Source organism: Panthera pardus, unplaced genomic scaffold (assembly GCF_024362965.1).
Source record: "Panthera pardus isolate Hobbes unplaced genomic scaffold, ASM2436296v1 HiC_scaffold_15, whole genome shotgun sequence".
In the NCBI taxonomy this organism is placed as follows: domain Eukaryota; kingdom Metazoa; phylum Chordata; class Mammalia; order Carnivora; family Felidae; genus Panthera; species Panthera pardus.
The window spans coordinates 13,520,406-13,545,324 of NW_026526710.1; the positions used below are offsets into that span (position 1 = coordinate 13,520,406).

Consider the following 24,919-nt stretch of genomic DNA (forward strand, 5'->3'; position numbering starts at 1 on the left):
TATTCTAAAGTGTATGAAAAGTACAGATAAGCTTCCAGTTAAATAAGTCACAGGGATGACAAGTACAGCAAAGGGAATACAGTCAATAATATTGTAATAACTTTGGCGAAGATGGGGACTACACTCATGGTGGTGAGCATTTCGTTACATATACATTTCGTTACATATTGGATCTGTGTTATACACCTGAAACTAACATGATATTATGTATCAACCATATGTCAATTAATACTTTTTGAATTTAGGGGCACCTGGGTGGCTTAGTCTGTTGAGCCTCTGATTTAGGTTCAGGTCATGATCTTACAGTTTGTGAGTTTGAGCCCCCACATTGGGCTCTCAGCTGTCAGCATGGAACCCACTTCAGATCCTCTGTCCCTCCCCCCCTCGGCCCTCCCCTGCTTGTGCTTACTTTCTCAAAAATAAATAAACATTAAAAAAAATTTTGAAATTTATTTTTATTTTTTAATTTGATACTTTTTTTTTTTTTAGAGAGAGACAGTGAAAATGTGAGAGGGAGAGAGGGAGAGAGGGAGAGAGGGAGAGAGGGAGAGAATCCCAAGCAGGCTTCATGCTCAGTGTGGAGCCTGAATCTGGGCTCAGTCCCACGACCCTTGGATCATGACCTGAGCTGAACTCAGCATAGGACATTCAACCCACTGAGCCACCCAGGCACCCCAAAACTTTTTTTTCAATGTTTATTTATTTATTTATTTTTTAATGTTTTATTTATTTTTGAGACAGAGAGAGAGACAGAGCATGAACGGGGGAGGGGCAGAGAGAGAGGGAGACACAGAATCCAAAGCAGGCTCCAGGCTCTGAGCTGTCAGCACAGAGCCCGACGCGGGGCTCGAACTCATGGACCGCGAGATCATGACCTGAGCTGAAGTCAGATGCTCAACCGACTAAGCCAGCCAGGCGCCCCTCAATGTTTATTTATTTTTGAGAGAGACAGAGCGTGAGCAAGAGAGGAGCAGAGAGAGAGAGGGGAGGCACAGAATCTGAAGCAGGCTCCAGGCTCTGAGCTGTCAGCACAGAGCCCATCCGATGTGGGGCTCGAACCCATGAATCACGAGATCATGACCTGAGCCGAAGTCGGACACTTAACCGACTGAGCCCCCCAGGTGCCCCCCCAAATTTTTTAATTAAAGAGATAAACTACCAAAAATGGGAAAGAATACAGATGCCCAGACCCCACCCCTGACCACCTACATCAGAACCTGTCTCCGGGATCAAGCATCAGGATTTAAAAAAATTTCTCTAGGTGATCCAGACCTGCAGCCAAGGTTGAAAGCCATTCATGCATTGAAAGTACCTCATAAAGCCTAAGGCACGATGGAAGTGCAGGTTATGATTAACGAACCAATGCCTTATTTTTTTGTTAATTACACAAGCAACCGCGACCATCATAAATTCAAAAACCTGGAGGGAAATAAAAATTCAAATCACCCTGAATCCTGCCCCCTAGTGATATCCACTGTTTCTGGTGGATGCCATTTTACACCTTTTTTCTCACAGATACCTACATTTATGATTATTCCTGTTGTTGTTATTAAAACACAAAACTGGAGCTCCGGCAGGCAGCCCCGTAGCCCCAGGATCTCTGAGCTGCTGGTCTACTTCAGCATCCAGGAGGATGGGGAGCCCAACCCAGATGAGAAGAGAGCAGCTGGGTGGCTGATGTTGAAATTCCGTGAAACCCCAGCATAGACCCATGCGCCTTGGCAATGACACCTGCTAATTAAGTGAGGGCACAGCATGGCCTCCAGCACTGTCACGTTTCAGCCAACAGGGAGCTGCTCCCATGCGGCCACACCATCTCCCCGGTCCTGTTTTCTCCTGCCCTGCTAGGACACCCAGAGACACAAGTCCAAGAACAGCCCTCCTCACCTCGCTGGCCCAGGGCCCAGCATGTACGGCATCCACCTGCCTGGATTTCCCCTCTCAGCCCCCTGTGGGCCATAGTCATCAACCTGTCACTAAATATTTAACATCGTTGAACTCTTTATTTTTTTTTTATTTTTTTTTTTTAACGTTTATTTATTTTTGAGACAGAGAGAGACAGAGCATGAACGGGGGAGGGTCATAGAGAGGGAGACACAGAATCTGAAACAGGCTCCGGGCTCTGTGCTGACAGCTGACAGCACAGAGCCCGACGCGGGGCTCGAACTCACGGACCTCGAGATCATGACCTGAGCTGAAGTTGGCCGCTCAACCCACCGAGCCACCCAGGCGCCCCCATCGTTGAACTCTTTAAAGGGCCCAGCTGGTCCACATCTGCCGGCCTCTTTTAAGAGCTACACCTGCAAGTCACAGGCTCTTGGAAAAGCAGTCTGAAGAGGGATCGTAAGCCCTGGGGGTTGCGTGGAAATCCTGGCTCTCCTAGTCCTTGCTGTGTGACCTCAAGAGAGTGACTTGACTTCTCCAGGGTCTCCGTTCCCTCGTGTACCGAATGGAGGCAGGACTCCCGCAGGAGGGAGGCTTAAATGAGTATTCCAGCAACGGGAGTTCTGTTTTTTTCTTTTTGCTTTTGATATCATGCTCCCGCCCCCCCCCCCCCCCCGCTTTTTTTTAAGTTTATTTATTTTAGAGAGAGAGAGAGCATGAACAGGGGAGGGGCAGAGAGAGAGAGAGAGACAGAGACACAGAGAGAGAGAATCCCAAGCAGGCCCTGCACTACCAGCGCGAAGCCTGGTGCAGGGCTCAAACTCACTAACGGTGAAATCACGGCCTGAGCTGAAACGAAAGTTGGACGCTTAACTGAGCCATCTAGGCGCCCCTCCCCTTTTCTTCTGAAGAAGAAGGGATTCAAATGCAGGGAATCTACTCATTCATTCTCAACAAATACTACAGTGAGCCTACCATGTGCTGGATGCCAAGACAACAGCAGGGAAGCCCAGGCCCCAGAATCAGAGCAGGGCTTCCACCACCCTCCCCAGGCAAGGGATGCCACTTTCTGAGGCTCAGTTTAGTCAACTTTAAAATGGGAATAATAAACGGTGCCTGGCAGGTTTAGTCGGAGCATGAGACTCTTGATCTTGGAGTTATGAGTTCAAGCCCCACCGTTGGGTATACGGTGGGTATAAAAATAAAATCTTAAAAAAATAAAATGGGAATGATAAAATCTCTCACAGGGGTTCTGGGAGGATCAAAGGAAAAGATACTTGTAAAGATGCTTAATGAGCTACAGGTAGCTATGTAACCATGAGGGTAGAGGTTGACTAAGTGGGGGGCCAGTGGGGATGACTGTTGAGCAGAAGAGACCTAGAGACCATGGCCTGGGGACCAGGCTAGTCAAGCCCTAAGCCCTGGAATCCCACTAATGGAGCTTGTTTGGTCCTTTAAGGCCATCATACAGATAAGAAAACCTAGGACCAGGTGGCAAAGGGGACTCACTCAAGAGTCACAAAATCAGGACCTGAAGCCAGGTCTCCCCCTATCCAATTCACTTATTTCTGAAGTTCCTACCACATTCACAGAGACCCACCAATAAGCATTTATGTCTTGGGTTCTTTTGCTGGACTGACCCCCAGTGGGTAGCTGCCTCCCCTGCCCATTGGGGACACGATATGGAAAAGGCCTTGAGCTTGGCCAAAGGGGTAGGCACCAACAGAAGGGTAACCCTGGGGAATCTCACGCACGGGGCAGGGCAGACCCTGAGTCAACTAAGTAAAGGGAGATGTATAAAAAAGAGTACTTACCTGAGATTGACCAGGTGGTCTCCACTGAAACTTCATTTCGTCTCACAAGGGCAACCTTAAACAACAGCACCGGTGGTATTCTTGTTCAAGGGTAAACTGAGGCACATTCTAATTTTTCAAGAGTTTATTTGGGCATATATTTTAACTGGGTGATGCCACACCAAAGGTGGGTAGGAGCTCTCTGCCACCAGGCAGGAGCTGGGGGAGAGCTTTCTTTTTACAAAGAAGACACGGAAGCAAAGCAAGGAAATCATTTTATTGGCTACCACATAGGTTAGTTGTTTTATCTGGGAAAGGCTAGGTGGCTGTTTGTGATTGGTTGTCCTTACATTTAATTTTCTCAGACTCTAGGGGCACCTGGGTGACTCAGTCACTTAAGGGTCTGATTTCAGCTCAGGTCATGGTCTCACTATCTGTGGGTTCAAGGCCTGTGTCGAGCTCTGTGTTGACAGCTCAGAGCCTGGAGCCTGCTTGGGATTCTGTGTCTCCCCCTCTATCTCTGCCCTTCCCCCACTTGTACGCACTAGCTCTCTCTTTCTCAAAAATGAATAAACGTTAATATTCTCAGATTCTAGGGCCTTGATTCTGGCTTAGGTTTCAGTTTGCGTCCTAAGCAAGCAAGACATCAGGGCTGTCCTGGTCTAATGGTATCCCTGTTCAATTACTTTCATATTCTCATTTCACAGAGAGATGAAGTGACATGCCCAAGACCCCACAAGTAGCTTGGCAGAGGTTGGAATAGAGGCCAAAGTGTTCAACAAGATACTTCACCGCACCAGAAAAAACAGATGAATAAGAATGAAGGGAGGAATGAAGGGAATTAAATACAAAGAATGGGAAAATGAAAGAAAAGAGGATGAATGAGTGAAGTTTATTATCTTTTTTTTTTTTTTTTGGTAAACTTATTTAAAAAATAAAAATTTTTAAAACTAAGTACACCCACCGTGGGTCTTGAACTCATGACCCTGACATCAAGAGTCGCATGCTCTAGGTTCCCCTTAATTATCTTTTTCACACATAAAACAATACGTGTAACACATGTGGGTCAGAAAACACCAATAGAACCAACACTCTGGAACTCACCACCAAGCGAAAGACAATCGTTTCCAATAACGTGTATCTATTTAGGCCAGCGGTTCTCCGAGCTGGTTGCACACTGAGTGCCCCTGGGGAGCTAAGACAACCTCTGACACCCTGAGAACCTGATGGGACTCGTCTGGAGTTTGGTCTGTATTTATTTATTTTTACTTCTTTAACGGCATCTAGACTTAAGCCTTCCCCAGGTGATTCTCGTGTGCAGCCAGGTTTGAGAACCACTGATTTATATTCTCCTCCCCTGTCGTATCCCCCTGACTTCCCTCCACCCTCACCTACATTCTCCTCACCGCCCCCCACCCCCCAACACACACACTCCAGGTAACCACCACCCTGAATTTTGAGTAGTGATTGGATGCCTTTACCCTCCTTGCTGGTTTCCGGGACCAGCGACGTTTGTGATTGATCTCCCTCCCCCCACGAGAGGGCGCCAGAGAAAAATCACAACCTCCTTTCTGTCTGAGCGTCCGGTATCTCGTTGGAGGCGGCTTGGCCCTCGCGGCGCTCCGTCATCGGTCTGTTGCCCCGGCAACAAGCGGCGAAACCGCCGGAGTTGGTGCTGAGCGGCCCCGGAAGCGTGGCCGCGGGACCTGTCGGGCTTGGTTGGGGCATGCGGGAGCTCGGCGGGGGCAGTCTTCGGGAACTCCGGGGCGCGGAGAAACGTGAGTCGGGCATTGGGCTCGGCCGGAGCCGGCGTGGGGGCCCGAACGCGCGGAGCCCGGCCGCCGTGGCCCGGTGTTGGCGGGAACCGCGGCGGCCGCCGGGGGACCGGCCGTCGAGTCCTCACTGTTCCCTGCGCACTCTGGGTCCGACGCTTTGCTCTGCAAAGCGTACGTGGATGTGAAGGCTGCGTGAAGGATGCGACTGATGCGGGATCGGAGTCTTGTTTCTTGATTCCCGGCGGAAAGCTTTTCCGCGGGCGGCTTGCAGGGCAAGGAAAAAATCATGTCAGGCGCGCCACAGGTTTAAGACAGGTTATAAAGGGGCAGCTGCGGGCCACGTTTGGTCCATAGACGTAGATTATTTCCCCTCAGGTCTGAGCACTGAGTTTGAGGCTTGGCCTGGACCCAGACAGACGTTCCGTAAGCACTGTCGTAACCAGGCACAGTGTAGACCCTGCCCAGGAGGACAGCTCTGGGGTCAGGGAACGTGTACGGAGTAAGACTGCTCTCTGCTTTCAAGTCTCCAATTATGGCCCCATTTGCTCCGTGACCCGGGCAAATCGATTTCTTCCTGGGTCTCAGTTTCTCCATCTGTAAGATGAGGGCAGGCGAGGCTGCTCCCTGGGGGCTGCCAGAGCCAGGGCTTGTTGGTCCCAACAGGCAGACTCTTGACTGGGCTCTGGCCTGAGACTGATATGAATTAGGATCCCACCTCTTTTATTGCCTCTCCTTCCTGGCTCTGTGGTCTTGGGCAAGTCACTTTACCATTTCGAACTTAAGTTTCTTCACCTGCCAAATAATGGAGTGATTATAACAGTGAAAAAGATCATTCATATATGTCAAGAGCTTGGTACATTTTTTGTTCCTGAGATTATTATTCCTGTTACTTTGTGGGGAGCATAGAAAGCCCCAAGTGCTTGGTCCAGCATTGCTAGGACTGGTTCCCGGTCTTTGTCTGTAACGCCCTTGATGTCTGGCTCACAGCTGAGTGGAGTCCAGGCTTATTTAAAGTGATGCTTTGCAGGAGCACCTGGGTGGCTCAGTCTGTTGAGCATGTGACTCACGATTTCACTCAGGTCATGATCCCAGAGTGGTGGGATGGAGGCCTGTATCTGGCTCCGTGCTGAGCATGGAGTCTGCTTGAGACTTTTTCTCTCTTTCTCTCTGACCCTCTCCCCGGCTCACGCTCTTTCTCTCTAAAAAAATTTAAAAACAGTGATGATTTGCAGACTTGATGGCACATGATTTTTAAAATGCTGACGCCTAGGGTGCCTGGCTGGCTCAGGGGGAAGAGCATGCTAGTCTTGATCTCAGGGTTGTGAGTTTGAGTTCCACGTTGGGTGTAGAGATTACTTAAAAAAAAAAAAATTAAAAATGGTGATGCCTGGGAGCCTGAGCTAAGACTTCTTTGATGTCATTGGTCTGGAGTGGGGTGATTCCAGGGGGCAGCCAAGGGATGAGGACCACTCATTAGGGGGCTGCAGGAGGCTCATTTTCCTACCATTGCTACCATTCCTCAGATGGCACTCCCCACGCTGCCTTCCCAATGGTGCAGCCGGAGGCTCCTGGACCAGCAGATGGCCCGACAGCGACACCGAGAGCAGGAGGCCCGGCTTCGGCAGCAGTGGGACCAGAACAGCCGCTACTTCAAGATGTCTGATATCTGTAGCTCCAAACAGGCGGAGTGGAGCTCCAAGACGTCCTACCAGCGAAGGTAACGGCAGTGACCTTGATGGGATGGAGGCAGGAAAGCACTTGTTGTTCAGGGGATGTGGCTGTAAGAACTAAGAACCCCATGGCTAATCAGCATGTTTTCTTGAGGAAGTTGCATAGATTGCATGCATGGTGATGTTTTCCAACTGAAAATTGGAAAAAAAAAAAAAAAAAAAAAGATCAGTGAATAATACATTTGCTTTGAAAAAGAGAAAACAATAAGAAATATGTATAGAACCTGGAAGTCTTCTTGTAACACCGTGTCCCCAGAGAGAATCACAGTAAACAGTCTGATACACCTGTCCTCCCATACTTTTCCCCATTTGTGTGTGTACAAATATTCGCACACACACGCATCCATTTTTGCAGAAATACATGTAAAAAACATGAAAGTTAAAAGCATGGGCTTTGGAGTCAGACAAACCCAGATGGAATTCCTGACTGTCACTTGCTATATGAATGAGCCTCAGTTTCCTCATCAGTGAAGTGGGGCTAAAACAGAACCTACTTTGTTGGGTGTGTGATTAATAGAAAGCTATCCCTAGATATAATACCTAGTGTATAGGAATTGCTCAAATAATACTAGCTAGTACTGTTACCACATGCATATGTGAGACCACTGTACATTTTCTTTTTCTTTTCTTTCTTTTTTTTTTTTAGTTTATTATTTTTGAGAGAGAGCGAGAGCGCAAGCAGGGGAGGGGCAGAGAGAGAGAGAGGAAGATCATGTCCTGAGCCGAAGTCTGATGCTTAGCCAACTGAGCCGCCAAGGCGCCCCCGCTGTACATTTTCTTTCTTTTTTTTTTTGAAATATTTTATTTTTGAGACAGAGAGACAGAGCATGAGCAGGTAAGGGGCAGAGAGAGAGGGAGACACAGAATCCGAAGCAGGCTCCAGGCTCTGAGCTGTCAGCACAGAGCCCGACACGGGGCTCGCACTCACGAACCATGGGATCATGACCTGAGCCAAAGTTGGACGCTCAACCGACTGAGCCACCCAGGCGCCCCCAATGTACATTTTCTTATGGCAAAAGCAAGATTCTGTCGTGCACGGTGGTCTGTGACCCGCTGTCTTCACTTTAGCCAGAAGACACTTTACCGTGTCACCCCGTCATGTCCACCTCAGCCTCTCTTACTGCACAGCAGAGAGTGCCACGTGTGGCTGTAGCGTGACTGACGTGGGGAGGGCTCCTTCTCACCCAGCATGCATGCCTATCAGCGTGAGAAGCTGAAGGAGGAGAAGCGGAAGCAGCTGGAAGCCAGGCGGGAGAGACTGAGGCAGCTGCTGCTGGAGGAGCAGGCCCTGCTGGCCAGACAACTGGAGGAGCTAAGGCTAAGCGTGGACGCGAGGGAAGGCAGACTCCGAGAGCGGCATGGCGATCTCAAGTCGGCTCGAGAAGAGCAAAGGAAACTGGTAACTCCTCCTAGCCCTTCTGGAGCCTACGGAGCAGGAGCGTCCCCAGCCCGTCAGTGACACACACACGGGGTCCCTGGGCACACTGGTCTGATGAGACAACGGTAAACTCCAGAGCCTGCAGGGCGAGGTGCTTTGTGCTACGTTGTTCTCCACGTGTGTTTTGCACGAGTCACCTCAGGTCATTACATCCAAGTCCTTTGTCTTTATATCAGTCCTGTGGCCCCAGCAGGCTGCGCGCTGGTATGCTTGATCTTCCAAGTAGCTGTGGGGAATGGTGAGCCCCAGTCTGTGTTTTTAAGCCTGCTGTATATTTTGAAGCAGATTGTCACATCTGGGACCCATCTGTAGCATCAGATCTTGGCGCCCTTCCATCACCACTGTGGGAGTCATTTGTCAGAGCTGTCTGGTTCCACTCTGGTGTCTCCCAGAGCCGGGGATGCAAGGCAGGCAGTAGGTCCGAAGGGCAGGCGCAGTGACAGCATGCCAGCCGAGGGGCTCTCCGCCTCAGCTGACCGCCACTGTGGGTTATCCAAAATGTGAATGAATTTGAAAAGTGACATCAGGCTTCCCTCTTTGTGTTTCCTTGACAGATTGCCGAACAGCTTCTGTATGAACACTGGAAGAAGAACAACCCCAAACTTCGAGAGGTGAAAACCAGCGAGATCCTTTGCTTTGCCTAAGTAGATAAAATCATGTTTCTCTTCTTGTTTTTGAACTTGCATCTCTTGCTGGGGTGGAACAGAGAACACCCCGGCCACCTGAACGATGCCACATGCAGATCTGGTTTCTTGGGTGTTCAGCCAATACTTATTGAACATTTGCCACATGGTCCAGCACCTGGGCACGTGGAGATTAGCTGGGGTCCTCCCTTCTTAGGAACTTGCGGTCCAGTGTGGGTTGCAGTGGGCTGGGAAGGCCCAGGAGGATGGGCATTTGGGGCAGTGCCCCCAGCTCAGTTGTGGGTCAGAGCGGCATCTCAGAGGAGTTGCGGGGATGGAGGAGTCTGGAAGGACTTGGGTGTTAACTTGATGGTGTAAAGGTGAGGAAAGGACATTCTAGATTGAGGCAGCTGAGTGAGGAGCAGGCCGGAGTCACGAGAGCAGAGTGCATCCAGGGAGTGATGAGTGGCTGAGAGTTTGTGATGTCATATGGCGAGCAGGGGCTGCAAGAGTTGAGGCTGGTGAGGCACGTGGGCCTGGACCCCAGCCAGCCCTGTGTGGCCTTCTCCTGGAAGCGCTGGGGAGCACCTGGATGATTTTCAGCAGGGCTGTGGCGGCACCCTGGCCGCATTTCAGGGAGCAGTAGTTTTGGCAGCAGTGTTGAGGTGAGCAGGGGGTGGTGAGACCAGGGCAGTGACGGCGGAGACCAGAACAGGGTGGCAGGAGAAAGGAGGACAAATATGCAAGATCCTGGGGCAGGTGGGGGGCGGTCTGGCTTGGGTGGCATCATTCTGTGGAGACGGGGCTAGAGGAAGATGATCCGTGATGATTTCATTGATGTATTTTAACTTAAATTTTGCGTATATGTTTGGTGGCATTAATTTATTTGTAATTATATTTAGAAAATTGCCAGCCACTAAGTAATAGAACAATTTGGTGCTTTTGAGCCTTGTGCAGTTAGCACTAAGCCACGGGAGGTCTCCTTTCCCTGGCCATTTGAGCGTTTAGGTGGGTGCTCCAAAGTCTTTTACTCAGAAATGTTTATTTAGAACACTCAAGTTAGTTGCGGATGTTTACATTTGTAAGTTGAGAAAGAGATTAAACATTTTTATAAACAATTTCCCAAACAAAAGCTTTTGGATAGAGTTCCAGTTCATTTTCTGATCCAACAGATTCGCTAAACCCGTATCTCTTCTTAATAACCCCAAATGTGTTACATCTGTTGCTGTGGGGAGTACATGTTTATACAGCCACCGCTTTGCAGAGGATGTTTCGAGGAGCCAGGCAAAAGGCTGAGTCTGGCCCTCACCCAGCTCCTGCTGTTCTGGGCCCTGGCATGCTTCAGACCAACCAGGGGTGGCCTCTGAGATCGTATTTCCATTCCAGCGTCTGCTGACCTGCCCCTGCACAACCCCCAGGGTACTGGGAGAAAAGTTTGTGTTCCTTTGTTACAACTCCTTAGATCTGTTTCAAACTGCCTGGTCCTTTGGTTTACTAACTGAGTTGCGTTCCAAATGTATATGTTGGGGTCATCTTGTGCTCCCTTGTAAGATATCTGGGCCCCTCTGAGTCCTTGCCTAGGGAACTTCTGGTCACCTGCCAGGGCGTAGCACTGTGCTCTGCAGCGTCCATCTGTCGGATGAACCAGTGAGGAAATGAACATTCTCTGCCTTCTCACCCTCAGATTGAATCAGCCCTTCACAAGGAGCACGTGATAAACTCTTGGAAAATGCAGAAAGAAGAAAAAAAACAGGTGTGATATATGACTCTGGAAATAGTCCTACATGGCATGGTGGAAGTGCTGTGACTCCGGGTCTCTCAAGTTGTCTTGTTCTGGATGTTAATGAGTCCAGTCCAGGAACAGACTTTATCTCAGTTAACTTTAACACGTTAAAAGCAGACGTCTGTTGCTCCTACATGTACGAGAATCCTTTCCGATCATCCCCAGGGCAGAATAACACCAGTGGCCAGCCACTGGCAGGTGGAAGGTGCATCTTAAAGGTCGCTTTTGCTGCTGGCAGTCTCTTTTGATGTAGCACACATCATAAACTCTCAACCCGGGCTGACAGCAGCACCTTTGGGGACAAAAGTCCACACCTCCGTGAACCCACAGCTTTGCCTCTGGGTTCACTGGGGAGACTTTTGGAAGGGAAGGGATCCTGACATTGTTGAGCCCCTCCTCTGTGCCGGGCACCGTGCTGAGTACTTCCCCAGCATCACCTCTGAGGGAAGGATCACTCCATGGTTCCCACTGTGAGAACAGAGCCGGGGAAGACGCACCCTCACCCGGGGTCACGCAGCTGAAAAGTGGCATGACCTCCTCTGTTGTAGACACGTTGGAATGAGGAACAGCGGCGGGGAGCTGGGTCTTTGCTGGCTATGTGACAGATTCTGACCTCCTGCGTTCATCTGACCCCATGTAGCAAGAAGCCACCCAAGAGGAAGAGAACAAACGGTATGAAAATGAATATGAAAGGGCCCGAAGGGAAGCACTGGAGCGGATGAAAGCAGAAGAGGAGAAGAGGCGGTTGGAGGGCAAACTCCAGGCTGAGGCGCTGCTCCAGCAGGTGGAGGAGCTGAAGCTGAAGGAGTTGGAGGTGAGGGCATGGCCTCCTCCTGCAGCCGCTTGCCGTTATAAAGCAGGCATTTAGGAAGCAGCACCAAAAAGACCATATTGGGGAGGGGTGGTTCTAAGAAATGCAACACTGCTGGGTTTTCCCTTCAGACACATACTCCTCGCCGTGGTTTTTCCATCCCCCTAGGTTGTGCGTCCAGATCCCAGAATGTTCACAATATGGAGCTAATAGCTGTTCTCTTACGTGTGTTTTAGGCTCTATGTGAGAGCCTTCTTAGAACTTGGATTTTCCTGGGGCACCTGGATGGCTCCATTGGTTGAGTGTCCAACTCTTGATTTCGGCTCAGGTCATGATTCCAGGGTTGTGGGATCAAGCCCCATGTCAGGCTCCATGCTGAGCGTGGAGCCTGATTGGGATTCATTCATTCATTCATTCTCTCTCTCTCTCTCTCTCTCTCTCTCTCTCTCTCTCTGCCCTTCTGACCCTATACCCAACTCACATGTGCTCGCTCTCAAAATTTATACCAAAAAAAAAAAAAAAAGGAACTTGGATTATCCAGTGCACTAAGTAGACTTGACTTAGTCTGATGTTCTAGCATGCAGCTACAGCTCTCCCCAGCTAGCATGTTTTGGATCTCAAGGCATAAACCATGAGGTCTTTGGTTTCGGAGGCTGTTCTGAGAATACTGTGCAGTCTCCCTGAGCTAGATACCTGGGCTAGATTTTCTCATCTGGCTGAGGGAAAGCCCGTCCTTCGTTAGGCCCAAATGATTCCAGAACCAGATCCTTAATGCCCACTATCTGCTAGATGCTGAGCACTGAGCTGGGTGCTAGAGATACAGCTGTGAGCAAGACCCACGGTCCTGGCCTTCATGGCAGGAACCATGTCAGGTGCGGAAGGGAATTAAGTTATAGGAAGATGTGAACAAGTGCAGGGTCCTGCAGGAGCATGGAGCATGGATCTGATCCTTGTCCACAGGCCTGGGAAAGGCTCTTGGAGGAAGCGAGTGCGCTGGGCCAAGGGCTCAGAGCCCAGAGGTAAGAGGGAGTTCTGATCACCAGGTGGCCGGGCCAGCCCTGTTGCCTGGCATCTGCCGAAAATGCACATGAAGAGTGAAGGAAGCTCCGTTTCTGATGACCTTAACTGGGTGCACTGTTGTCACCACAGGCCACCAAACTGAAGAAGGAGCAGGAGAATCTGCTGAAGCAGCGGTGGGAGCTGGAGAGGCTGGAGGAAGAGAGGAAGCAGATGGCAGCCTTCCGGCAGAAGGCGGAGCTGGGGTGTGTGTGCCCAGACGGGCAAGCCTCGTGCTTTCTCAGACTTGCATTGCTGTCCCAAACCAGAAAGATCTGTAGTAAGTAGCTATCTGGCCCCCGCTAATCGTTCATAAGACACTGAAGGCAGACCGTATTTTGCTCCTTTCTAGACGTTTTTTGAGACATCAGTATAACGTGCAACTCAATAGGCGTGCACAGCAGATCCAAGAGGAACTGGTAAGTCTGAGTCAGCCTGGCATTTCTTTCACCCTTTTTGGAAGAAAATGCTTTCCATCGCTCAGAATGAGTGCGTTCTCGCAAGAATAACACACTAGGGGAGATTCCTCCTTGATGAGCTCGCGACCCCCACCCCTCCCCAGGGGGGTCTGCTTTGTTGTGTATTCTAGATACATTTACCCAGCACACACAGAGGGCAGTGGTGGGGTTCTTTAAAACCTGAAGTGGCATTCCTCAGCACAGTCACCTAACAGTAAACCTCAAATCCTTGGAATGAGTTTGTTCTTTTTACTGGCTGCTCAGTGTTCCTGTCAGGTATGTCGATGGGCTCTCTAGTGACACGGGGACAGGGATAGTGAATGAGAGAACCCGCCTACCTCTATCCCTGCCTGCTACCGTCAGGGTGGTCCAGGGGTGGCAGTGCCACTGCTGTTCCCGAGTACATTTTTCCGTCCCAGGACCTCCCAAGTCCCTTGTTCTTTACTGCATCTCGCTGTGGACATGTCCACTACAGCCAGTTCCCTACAGATGCGTTTGGGTCATTTTTGTTTTTCCTCTACGGGGCCTCTGCAGTGAGCATTTTGTGCATTTGGTTTTGTGCCTTTGGGTCTCTAGTCCATATTCTTAGAAGTGAAACTGTTGTCCAGCCGTGTTCTCAAAAGCTGTGCTACCAGGCATGTCCGAGGGCAGGGACAGGTGCGTGGTGGCAAAGGGGCCTCTCCTGCATTATTTTAAACCACTCCTAAGTGGTTATACCCTGACTCTTCCCATCTCTATGTAGGGAAGCTTTGGAAGCATCACGAATGTCTGCTGTCAGTGCTGAGTGCAGAAAGGGGGCGCTGTGGGAGCTGCGGTGGGTGGGGGGGGTGCTGTGGCTGCAGAGGGGCGCCCACCGCGCTTCCTCCTCCACCCTCTAGGAGGCGGACAAGCGCATCCTGCAAGCACTCCTGGAGAAGGAGGATGAGAACCAGCGCGAGCACCTGGCCAGGAGGGAGCAGGCCGTGGCCGATGCGGCGTGGATGAAGCAGGCCATCGAGGAGCAGCTGCAGCTGGAGAGGGAGCGGGAGGCAGAGCTGCAGCTGCTGTTGAGGTGAGAGGCGGTGCCTGCCTGGGCTGGACCCTCCCAGCCTCTGCTCTGGTCCCTTATGTCTCCGCAGGCCACCACCAGGGTCTCCTGTTGTCACTGAAGCATCCGTCCTTGTTAATCTGCCCATGGGGAGGAGCACATGTTTGCTAGCAGACCCGGCTTGCAGGGGTGTTTCCCTTGTTATTTAAGGTGGAAATCACTAGGGTTTAGAGTAAGGATCTGTTCATTTAAGATCTTAGAAATTTGAAAGGAAAGTGTTACAAATTATGGAGATGCTGAATGCTTCTTAGGTCTTTTTTAAATGGGTCTGGATCCTAAAAATCTAGTAGATTGAAAAAATTGAATAACATGTCACATTTATTGGGCACTTCTTGTGGGTCAGACACCGTGCAGAGCGCTTTACCATCCACCTCTTATTTAATCCTGACATCCATCCGCAGGGTAGGTACTCAGGTCACTTGAGGAGGTCACTGACTTGCCTCAGGCCACAGGGCGAGCTAGCAGTGACCCCAGGAGCAAAGTGACAGAGCTCAGGCACAGCAGGGCTCCTCTGCCTCTCCAGGGTCCTGGTGGCTTCATTTGCCATGGTGTCTAAATGGCCTGGGTGCAAGCCATCACAGTTGTGTTTTGTAAGGAGGTGGGAGCATAACCAGGCAACTTAAAGTACTTCCTGTAGGAGTACTCTCCATGAGCTAGTCCAGAGTTGTAAACTGTGAAGAGTTTGCACGCAGAAGTGGGTTTGAAGGTTGGCCCTATGGAACGTGTGTACCTGATGCGCTGGAGCCCTGTCACGTCTTTAGTTCTCATCTGCCATCAGTGGTGGCAAGGAGCCTGCTGTCATCCACTCTGTGTTCCCAGGGAAGAGGCCAAGGAAATGTGGGAAAAGAGAGAGGCGGAGTGGGCCCGGGAGAGGACCGCACGAGACAGACTGATGAGCGAGGTAATCCTGGCTGCGAGCGTGTACTGACCCTGCCAAATGGTCTGGAACACAGGCCTCTCTGCTTATTTTAAATAGACTTATTTAAAAAAAAAATTTTTTTTTTTTTTGATGTTCTTGAGAGAGAGACAGAGACAGAGCATGAGCAGGGGAAGGGCAGAGAGAGAGGGAGACACAGAATCCAAAGCAGCCTCCAGGCTCCCAGCTATCAACACAGAGCTTGATGTGGAGCTGGAACTCACAAACCACGAGATCATGACCTGAGCCGAAGTTGGGCGCTTAACCATCTGAGCCACCCAGACGCTCCTTTTAAATAGACTTCTAATGTCATTGTGAAAGTAGTATCAGCTTTTTAGAAGAAAATTCAGGAGTACAGGAAGTAAGAACAAAGTCACCCAGGTCCCCATTATTTGCATAGTCGCTGTTACTCTGTTTCTTCCACTCTGTGTGGAAACGTGCAAACATGTCTTTCTGCGTATTCCTTATTATACTATCTGTTGAGTTCCAGCATTCTAATGCACTATTCCATCTCCTTTGTAGATATTTTGATGATATCACACTTAATGTATCACGTTGGGTGTACTGTGGGTTTTTTTTCCTATTCCCCTCTTGTGGGTGTTCTTTTTATTCTGATTTTTATTCTGATTTATTCCTGAGGTGTTACAAGAAACATTGCAGTGAACATCTTGGTTCATAAGGCTTTCCATTTTTAGGAAATGGAAATTTCCTAAAAAAAATCCTATTTAGGATTTTTTTCTTTGGGGTGCATAACCAGAAGTGGACTCTTGAAAGAACACAACTTGTCAGTATTTAAGTAATGCGTTAAGATGTACCCCAATTTAAAAGGAATGAGGGGCACCTGGGTGGCTCATTTGGTAGGATACGTGGCTTTTGATCCCAGGGTCATGAGTTTGAGCCTGCATTGGGTGTGGAGATTACTTAAAAAAAAAAAAATTTTTTTTTAAAGAAATCTTTTAGAAAAAATCTTTCATTATCCATGTATTGAAAATTAAAGTGGCTTAAAAATGGAAATATTTGCATGTCATTTTGGAATCCGTGGGAAGTCCGGTCCAGTGGGGCTCTCTCCCTTCTGTGAATACCAGTACTCTGCAACACCTTTGATTTTCCCTATTAAAAACGTTCCTCTTGTGTTGAGCACTGGGTGTGATATGTAATTGATGAATCACTAAATTCGACTCCTGAAACCAATATTACACTATATGTTAACTAGAATTTAAATACAAATTTGAAAATGAAAAAAAAAATTCCTCCTAGTTGTGGCCACTTTACGTGTCCTGTCCCGGGAGCATAACTGTTGGGTACGGCAAGTGGCTTCCCACCGTTCTTGATTCTTGAGTCCTGACTGCTCTAGATGTGATCCTGTGCTGTGGCCAGGTTTCAAGCCCAGCAAGGTTTCTGCAAGTATTTAGAGCCTGAAGGTTGAGGGGATGACCCAGATTACTTCCGGTCATCTGTGTGGCTTGTGGTTTCTTTCTTTTTCTGGAACCTACCGATAGGGAGTGAGGCTCACAGCTTGTTGCTGTTTCTGTGCCTGGGGAGGGAGTTCCATCCGCCTCCTTGGATCTTGTCAGTGCCCAGCTGTCTCTCCCTAACGCGTGGTCTGTGTGCATTTTCTGTGTGGTGGGGACGGGTGGGAAGCCGGGCTGACGTTGCATGGGCCATTGCTGTGATCTGACTTGCCTTCACGTGGGGTATTCGGGCCTGAGGCTGAGGACGAGGCTGGGTCTTGGGGCAGCTGTAGCCTGTCCACAGCTTGTGGAATAGGGAACTGCTAAGTCGAACTGAAATCTGCCCTTTGCCTTCCTGCTGAGGGTAGGTTCTGACCGGGAGACAACAACAAATACAAGCAAAGCTTGAACAAAACCGACGGGCACAAGAGGAATCCCTGAGACACCGGGAGCAACTTATTCGAAATCTTGAGGAGGTCAGAGAGTCAGCTCGTCGTGAGAAAGAGGAGAGCAAAGAACTGAAATCGGCCAGGAAACAGGAGCTGGAGGCCCAGGTGGGCTGAGCCTGGTGGGGGAGGAAGCCTCAGCAGGGGAATGTGAGCGGCAGGCCGCTTGCTGTGGCCTCTGCACCGTTATGGCACCGGATGCGGGCACCCTTGACGTATTTCCACATCCAGGCACTAAGACCTTGTCCGAGAGGCCCACATCTGTGAGCTCAGCACACCCATTTCATTTCCAGCTGAAACCCCGACCCTCCTGATTCGTTCCGGCGCCACTCCAGGTCCTCCATGTGTGTGGGAGCGAGGCTGCTGTGCCTACCTGTTATCCCTCTCCTGTCTGCCTCCACAGGCATGTGGCTCGCTGGGCCACCGTTCTCTGTTCAGTTTGGAACCTGGTAGAGAACACAGAATCTTCCAAGCACGTGGCCACACCTGGAGCTTTTCACAAGCTGCACATTACCATGCGTGCAACCTTTCCGGTCTCATCAGTGCCCTTCCCTCTTGTACTTGCCATCACTGTGCCTTAGCTTGGATTCTCTGACTGGGGTAGATCCACAGGCTTTCCCTCGTGACCTGAAGCAGGGCTCTGCCCAGGGAGCTCTGTCCCAGCTGACTTTGTTCTTGGTGGCCAGGTTGCAGAGCGCCAGCTGCGGGCATGGGAAGAGGACCAGCAGGAGGAAGAGGAGGAAGAGGAGGCCAGGCAGGCAGAGCAGTTCACTGACGCCTTACTGCAGCAGGAGGTGAAGACGATGGCCAAGCAGGGCTCCTGGCCCAAGGTAAGGAGTCTGAAGGGCACAGGCTGCTGGCGCCCAGCCTGGCCCCTGCTGTCCCAGGCCTGTTTGTAGCCCTGTCCTAAGCTCCGCTTCCCAGCCAGCTCAGATTCCTCCCTCGTTCCTCTTCTCTTGTGTTTCTCCCTTCTCGACCAGTCGGGAGCCTCGACACACATCTTAGCCCTTGTTTTGGCCTCAGACGGCCCTTGAGGAGATTTTACTCTGGGCCCTGACTGCTGAGGTGCATGTCATTTGGCCCTGTTTGGGACCAGGAGCCATCTAAGAGCTCTGGCACGGCAGGGGAGAGGTGAAGAGGCAGCTGTCCAGACAGTGGGGCCCAGGCGAGCAGGGGCCTGGTTTCCCTTCCTCTCAGCACCTCTGGTTGCCCCTCCCCTCCCTGATCCTCTTGTCCTCTTCCATCCTTCCCTGTCCTCGGAAGTACGTGAGAGGCCCCTGTGCACGACGCACAGAGAAGCGAGGGTTGCCCCCCTACTCCCAGAGAGCTGGTAACTAATGAAGCCCCTGGGAGCTGGGGGAGGGCCCGGCGGGCATGTTGCGCCTGCCCCTCCTTTACCAGGGCCGCTCAGCCACCCTGGCGCTCCAACGTGCTGCGAGACGAAGAGGCTGGCTCCTTTGTTTTCAGGTGACTCTGGGAAGCCCGCCCACGAGACAGAGCAGGTGCTTCACCTGCCACAGAACTGCTTTGTCCTCACCGGCTGGGGCTCTTGAGGTGCAGGCTAACATTTTGGCACGACACTTTGGACCTTTCATGTCTTGGGAAGGTCTCAGCGACGCACAGTCCCATAATAGACATGTAAAGTCAGATTCTACATCAACGCCAGGAGCTGTGGGCTGTGTCCTAGGGCAGGATATATGGTTTCCTGTTGCCTCACCCTAATTGTAAGCTCGCTTGACCAGGGATCATTGAGTGCCTCAAGATCGGGTTTTCACGGAGCACATGTGGAAATGTTACAAAAAAGGTAATAAAGTACCTCATTTGTGGTTTAGGGTCCAAGCTTTCTCAGTTGTAAATGAAAACAGCTAACTATACCAGGCTTTCAGCTCTTATTTCGGTTGGGATCAATTCCCAATGCTCCAGAGACTGCTGATCTAATCAGGCTTCTGTTTTCTTTCTTTTCTCAGCCCTACGGACATCCCAGAATTGCTTGGAACTGACTTTGTTGGTGTTGGAAGCACAGAGTGAGGTCCCTGAGGCCTTTGATATGCAGGCACCAGACAGCTGTACGGTGTTTGGTTCGAGTGTTCGGGTCGCTGTGTAACGGTTCACTGAGCCTGTTGGGGTCCACAGTCAAACAGAGCAAGGGCCTCACCAGCCAGCATTCTATAGACATGCAGCACCCAGCAGGAGGCCTTTTCCTGCCTTTCGTATCCAAGAAAGGGGCTCTTACAGTCACATGCTGAGAGTGCTGCCACACAGTCCCATGAGAGACCGATAATTGTCAACCTCCAGTAAAGACTCCAGCTGGAGAAATGAGGAAAGTTTCTCAGTTTTTAAACTTGCCACTTAAATTTCACTATTCTGTCGATAACAGACTCCTAAGTGTCAGTTCAGTTTCTTTCACAGTTTATTAATTTAGTGGCCCCAAAAGGATCATGTCTTATTTTCTGGAAGAAGAAAAGCTGTGAACTCTGAGACAGTCTGATGTGCTCCACGGATGCTTTCCGGAAGGGTGTCGAGAAATAGGTCTTTCCTCCTTTAGGAAACGTGGTGGAATTTCCATGGAGCACTCTGTGTGGTGATCCCAACATGTATGTTAGTTACTAAGCCCCAAAAGGGGGCCTCAAAAGGCCACCTGGTTGGCTAACGTTTTGGCACGACACTTTGGACCTCTTGTGTCTTGGAGGAAGGTCTCAGCGACAGGCAGCCTTGTAGGATTTATGTGCCCAGAGGAAGGGGCACGGGGCCTGAAGACTAGATCACACTCAACCAGATCGGCCAGAACTTTCTCCTCCCACTGTTCTAACAATGTGACACAGTTCTAGATTAATCTCTACAAATAGCTACAAGTTCCTTGCAGCAATAACCCTATTTTTATTTGTATTTTTTTTTCATATTCTCCCTCTGAGGTTTCACTTTTCATTATACTGTATTTAAGGTTCCACATTTCAGTAAATTATAGCTAATTATAGATAGGGCTGTGTGCCAGGTTGTTAAAAACCAGAGTTTATTTTTTAAAAATCCTGAGTGTAAAGGCTGCATTGCCTTTCACATCCATTGTGCTATAAAAACAAACGGAGCAGCAAACTGCATCCTTAATCTGTTTTTCGTTTTCTTGTCTTGAATTTCTTTGGATAGGACCCCCTGAGCACCACTTTCGTTATGCTTGCTCATATTTGCTTCCTCCATTTCAGATGTTCGTTTATCGTGAAATAAAGTTTTGGTCTGACAGCATGGCTTCCAGACTTTGTTACTGTTGCTTGTATTAATTATCGCAAAGTGGGTTGTATGGAATGATAGATTTTTACTGATTTAATCCATCTCTCCTACAGCTTTCCATATTTTCTATGACTGCTCACATTTTCTGGTTCTACTAATTTTTCTTGTGAAAGTGGTATTGTCTCCCCTCCAATTTCCACTGGATCCTCTTTTAAGTAAACCACAGGGAATTATTAGGAATCCTATACTGTCTGAGCTCCAGTACAGAGTAGATGTGGACAGATGGGAAATAAGAACATAAATATTTACTGAATATTTTTTATTTCTTTGAATATCTTGTTTTTGAAGCCTGCTGGTAATATTCCTTATCGGCACTAAAAATCTGTGTTGTGCTGGTTCTCTACCCTAATTCAGTTGGTTAAGCGTCAGACTCTTGGTTTCAGTTCATGTCATGATTTCATGGTTTGGTTGGTGGGATCCAGCCCTGCCTTGCTTGGGCTCCAGGCTGACTGCAGGGAGCCTGCTTGGGATTCTCTCTCTGCCCCTCCCCTGCTATCTATCTCTGAAAAGAAAGAAACAAAAAATAAATGTTTCTTTAAAGGAAAAAAAAAAATTCCTAACCTCGGCCAAAATAATTGTTTCTAAGTTTAGAGCTCCCAGGATAGCCCACACAGTCCTCTTGTCTCATGTATAGTTTGTGCTGTGATTACGTATGTATATCGCCTTTATTGTTTTTAAGCACCTTTTTCTACTCCCTGTAAAACTAGTGATTTCTTAGGTTATTCTTCACAGATCTTCTGCGCAGTTCAGTTCCTTTAGAACAGATGGTGCAGAAGCCACTACTGATAAAATGCTTATTTTTTGTATTTTCACTCTTTCTGCTCATTCAGCACATATTCTGGGTTAATTCTCGAGAAGGGTGTAAGGTCTGTGTCTGGATTCATGTGTTTTTGGCCTGTAGGTGTCCAGTTGTTCCAACACCATCTGTTGTATGGACTTTCCTCCTTTGTCAAAGATCAGTTGACTGTATTTATGTCAGTGTATTTCTGGGCTTCTCACTCTGTTCCATTGATCTGTTTATTCTTTCGCCAATACCACAAACTTCTATAATCAATACCACTGTCTTGATTACTGTTGCTTTATTGTAAATCTTGAAGTCAGGTAGTAGCATTTGTTCTTCTCCTTCAATATTATGTTGGGTCTTTTGCCTTTCCACATCAACTTTAGAATCATTTTTTCAATATCCACAAAAGAACTCGCTGGAATTTTTTTATTTTTAAGTAGTCTCTATACCCAACATGGCACTCCAACTTGCAACCCCGAGAAGAAGAGTCGGTCGCATGCTCCACTGACTGAACTAGCCAAGTGCTCCAGTTGCTGGGATTTTGACTGGGACTGTATTGAATCTTTAGATCAAGTTGGGAAGAAGTGACATCTTAACCTTACTATCCATGGACATGGAATATTTCTCCATTTCTTTCTTTTCAGGAATTTCATTCATCAGAATTCTATAGTTTTCCTCATCTAGCTCTTATACTATTTTTTTTTTTTTTTTTAGGATTTATACCTACAGTATTTCATTTTTGGGTGCTAATGTAAATGGTACTGTGTTTTAAATTTCAAATTCCACCTCTTCATTGCTAATGTATAGGAAGATAATTCATATTTGTACATTAACTTTGTAGCCTGTACCTTGCTATAATTGCTTATTAGTTCCAGGAGGTGTTTTTGTTAATTCTTTCAGATTTTCTACATAGAGATGATCATGTCATCTGTGAACAAAGACAATTTTATTTCTTCCTTCCCAATCTCTACAGCTTTTACTTCCTTTTCTCCTTTTCCTGAATTAGCTAAAATTTCCAGTACTTTGTTGAAAAGGAGTGATGAGAGGGGACATCTTTGCCTTGTATCTGACCTTGGTGGGAAAGCTTTGAGTTTCTTACCATTGATATGATACTAGCTGTAGGTTTTTGTAGTTTTGTTTTGTTTTGTTTTATTTCGTTTTTGTCAAGTAGAAGTTCCCCTAGGGGCACCTAGGTGGCTCAGTCAGTTAAGCATCTGACTTCGGCTCAGGTCATGATCTTGCGGTTCACGGGTTCAAGCCCCGTGTCAGGCTCTGTGCTGACAGCTCAGAGCCTGGAGCCTACTTCATGGATTCCGTGTGTGTCTCTCTCTGCCCCTCTCGCGCTCATACTTTCAAAAATAAATAGGGGCGCCTGGGTGGCTCAGTCGGTTAAGCGGCTGACTTTGGCTCAGGTCATGATCTCACAGTCTGTGAGTTCGAGCCCCGTGTCAGGCTCTGTGCTGACAGCTCAGAGCCTGGAGCCTGCTTCAGATTCTGTGTCTCCCTCTCTCTCTGACCCTCCCCCATTCATGCTCTGTCTCTCTCTGTCTCAAAAATAAATAAACATTAAAAAAAATTAAAAATAAATAAATAAATAAAACATTTTTAAAAAGTTCCTCTCTATTCCTATTTGCTAAGAGTTTTTATTATGAATGCGTGTTGAATTTTTTCAAATGTTTTTTCTGCATCTTGATATGATGTGATTTTTCTTTTTTAGATTAGTGATGTGATGGATTACATTAATTGAATTTTGAATGTTGAACCAGCCTTTACACCTGGGACAAATCCCACTTGGTTTTGGCATATAATTCTTTTTATGCACTGTTAGATTCGATTTGCTAATATTTTGTTGAGGATTTTTGCATCTGTGTTCATGAGATACTGATCTGTAGTTTTCTTCTCTTGTAATGTCCTTGCCTGTGTTTGGCATTAGGATAATACTGGCCTCACAGAATGGGTTGGGAAGTATTCTTTCTGCATCTATCTTCTAAAAAAGATTATGGGGAATTGGTATACTTTGTTCCTTAAATGTTTGGTAGAACTCACCAGTGAATCCATCTGGGCCAGCCTGGTGCTTTATGTTTTGGAAGGTTATTATTGATTGAATTTCTTAAGTAGAGATAGGCCTGTGTAGATTGTTTCTTCTTAATGTGAATTTTGACATCATGTCTTCCAAGGAATTGGTCCATTTCATCTGGGTTATCAATTTGTGGGCATAGAATTGATATAGTAGTCCTTTATCGTTTTGATTTTTATATCCATGGGAACTGTAGTGATGTCCCCTCTTCATTTCTGATATTAGTAATTTGTATCCTCTCTTTTTGTCTTAGCCTGGCTAGAGGCTTCTTGATTTTATTGATCTTTCTAAAGGACCATTTTTTTGGTTTTGTTGATTTTTGTCTATTGATTTTCTGTTTTCTAATTCTGTTGTAGTTAACATACACATTTGTTGCTCCATCTGGGTTGACAATACAAATGGGGTTCTTTGGGCACTTACGCAAAGTCACTCTAGCCTTTGCCAGTTGTAACCCGTGGAGTGCCAGCCTTTAGTTCCAGGCCTCTCTTCACCACCCAGGCCCTTCCTACGTGATATGAGCCAGGCTTCTGGACTCCAGCGCCATCTCCACATTAGTATACCCTGGATCTGTATCTCTAATCCATACTTCTATATCCACCACCACTTTTACATCCCTACTTTGATATGCATCTCAAAGGTGCCTCAAACTCAGCACAACAAGACTATCAAATGATCTTTCGTACTAAACTCCTATCATTAAGTAAAGCAACAGCAACAACCATCTGGCTCGTCTCCAGTGTTCTCAGATAAGTCGATGGCACCACCATCCATCCTGCCAGCTGCAGGAGCCATAAGCCTAGGGGCAATGAGTCCTGTTACTCTGACCTCCTGCAGCTTCCATCTACTTTGCTCCCTCTGCCCCTATCTTTCATGGCTACCACTGACTTCTGTCTGAAGTCACCCCTTCACCTCACTTTCTTCTCTAGAATGTATGTGCCATGCTACCTCCTGGCCCAGGAAATATACATAACAATCAGATTGGTACAAAGGTTTTCCTCGTAGCATTAGTTACAATAGCAAACACTGATAATCTGGATGTCCAACACCGGGAGGCTGTTTGAGTTTTGGTTACTATGCGGTACATTAAAATGAAATGGAATGCTTATTTTTTTTTAAGTTCTGCAGAAATGTTCATGCTGTGTTAAAATGTCCAAAAGTGGGTTGCCTAGCTGGCTCAGTCAGTAGAGCACGCAACTCTTGATCTTGGGTCATGAGTTCAAACCCCACATTGGGTATAGAGGTTAGTTTTAAAAAGAACTAAAAAGCCCAAAGGCAATATTTACATAATTCAAGGGCCCTTTTAAGGAAACAAAACACTCTGTGGGTATTTCTAAAAGTTGGGATAATGGCTATTTTTCATTTTGGGTGCTTTTCTATATTTTACACAGAGAACATAATCTTTGAAATAAGGGGAAACTTTTTTAAAAAATGAAAAAGGCAGGGGTGCCTGCGTGGCTCAGTTGGTTGAGCGTCTGACTCTTGATTTTGGCTCAAGGTCATGATTCCAGGGTGGTGGGATTGAGCC

The 24,919-nt window shown here is 48.1% G+C and overlaps 1 protein-coding gene across 1 annotated transcript; it reads left to right on the forward strand.

The window, feature by feature from the left end:
* Positions 1–5,340: 5,340 nt before the first annotated feature.
* TCHP (trichoplein keratin filament binding) lies at positions 5,341–20,485 on the forward strand. The gene is made up of 13 exons (XM_019467165.2): positions 5,341–5,455; positions 6,976–7,169; positions 8,371–8,581; positions 9,175–9,231; positions 10,928–10,996; positions 11,667–11,840; positions 12,987–13,099; positions 13,246–13,312; positions 14,230–14,402; positions 15,258–15,339; positions 17,174–17,359; positions 17,938–18,081; positions 19,219–20,485. The coding sequence occupies exons 2-13, from the start codon at positions 6,976–6,978 to the stop codon at positions 19,249–19,251; spliced, it is 1,503 nt and encodes a 500-aa protein (XP_019322710.1). The 5' UTR covers positions 5,341–5,455; the 3' UTR covers positions 19,252–20,485.
* The last annotated feature ends 4,434 nt before the right edge of the window (positions 20,486–24,919 follow it).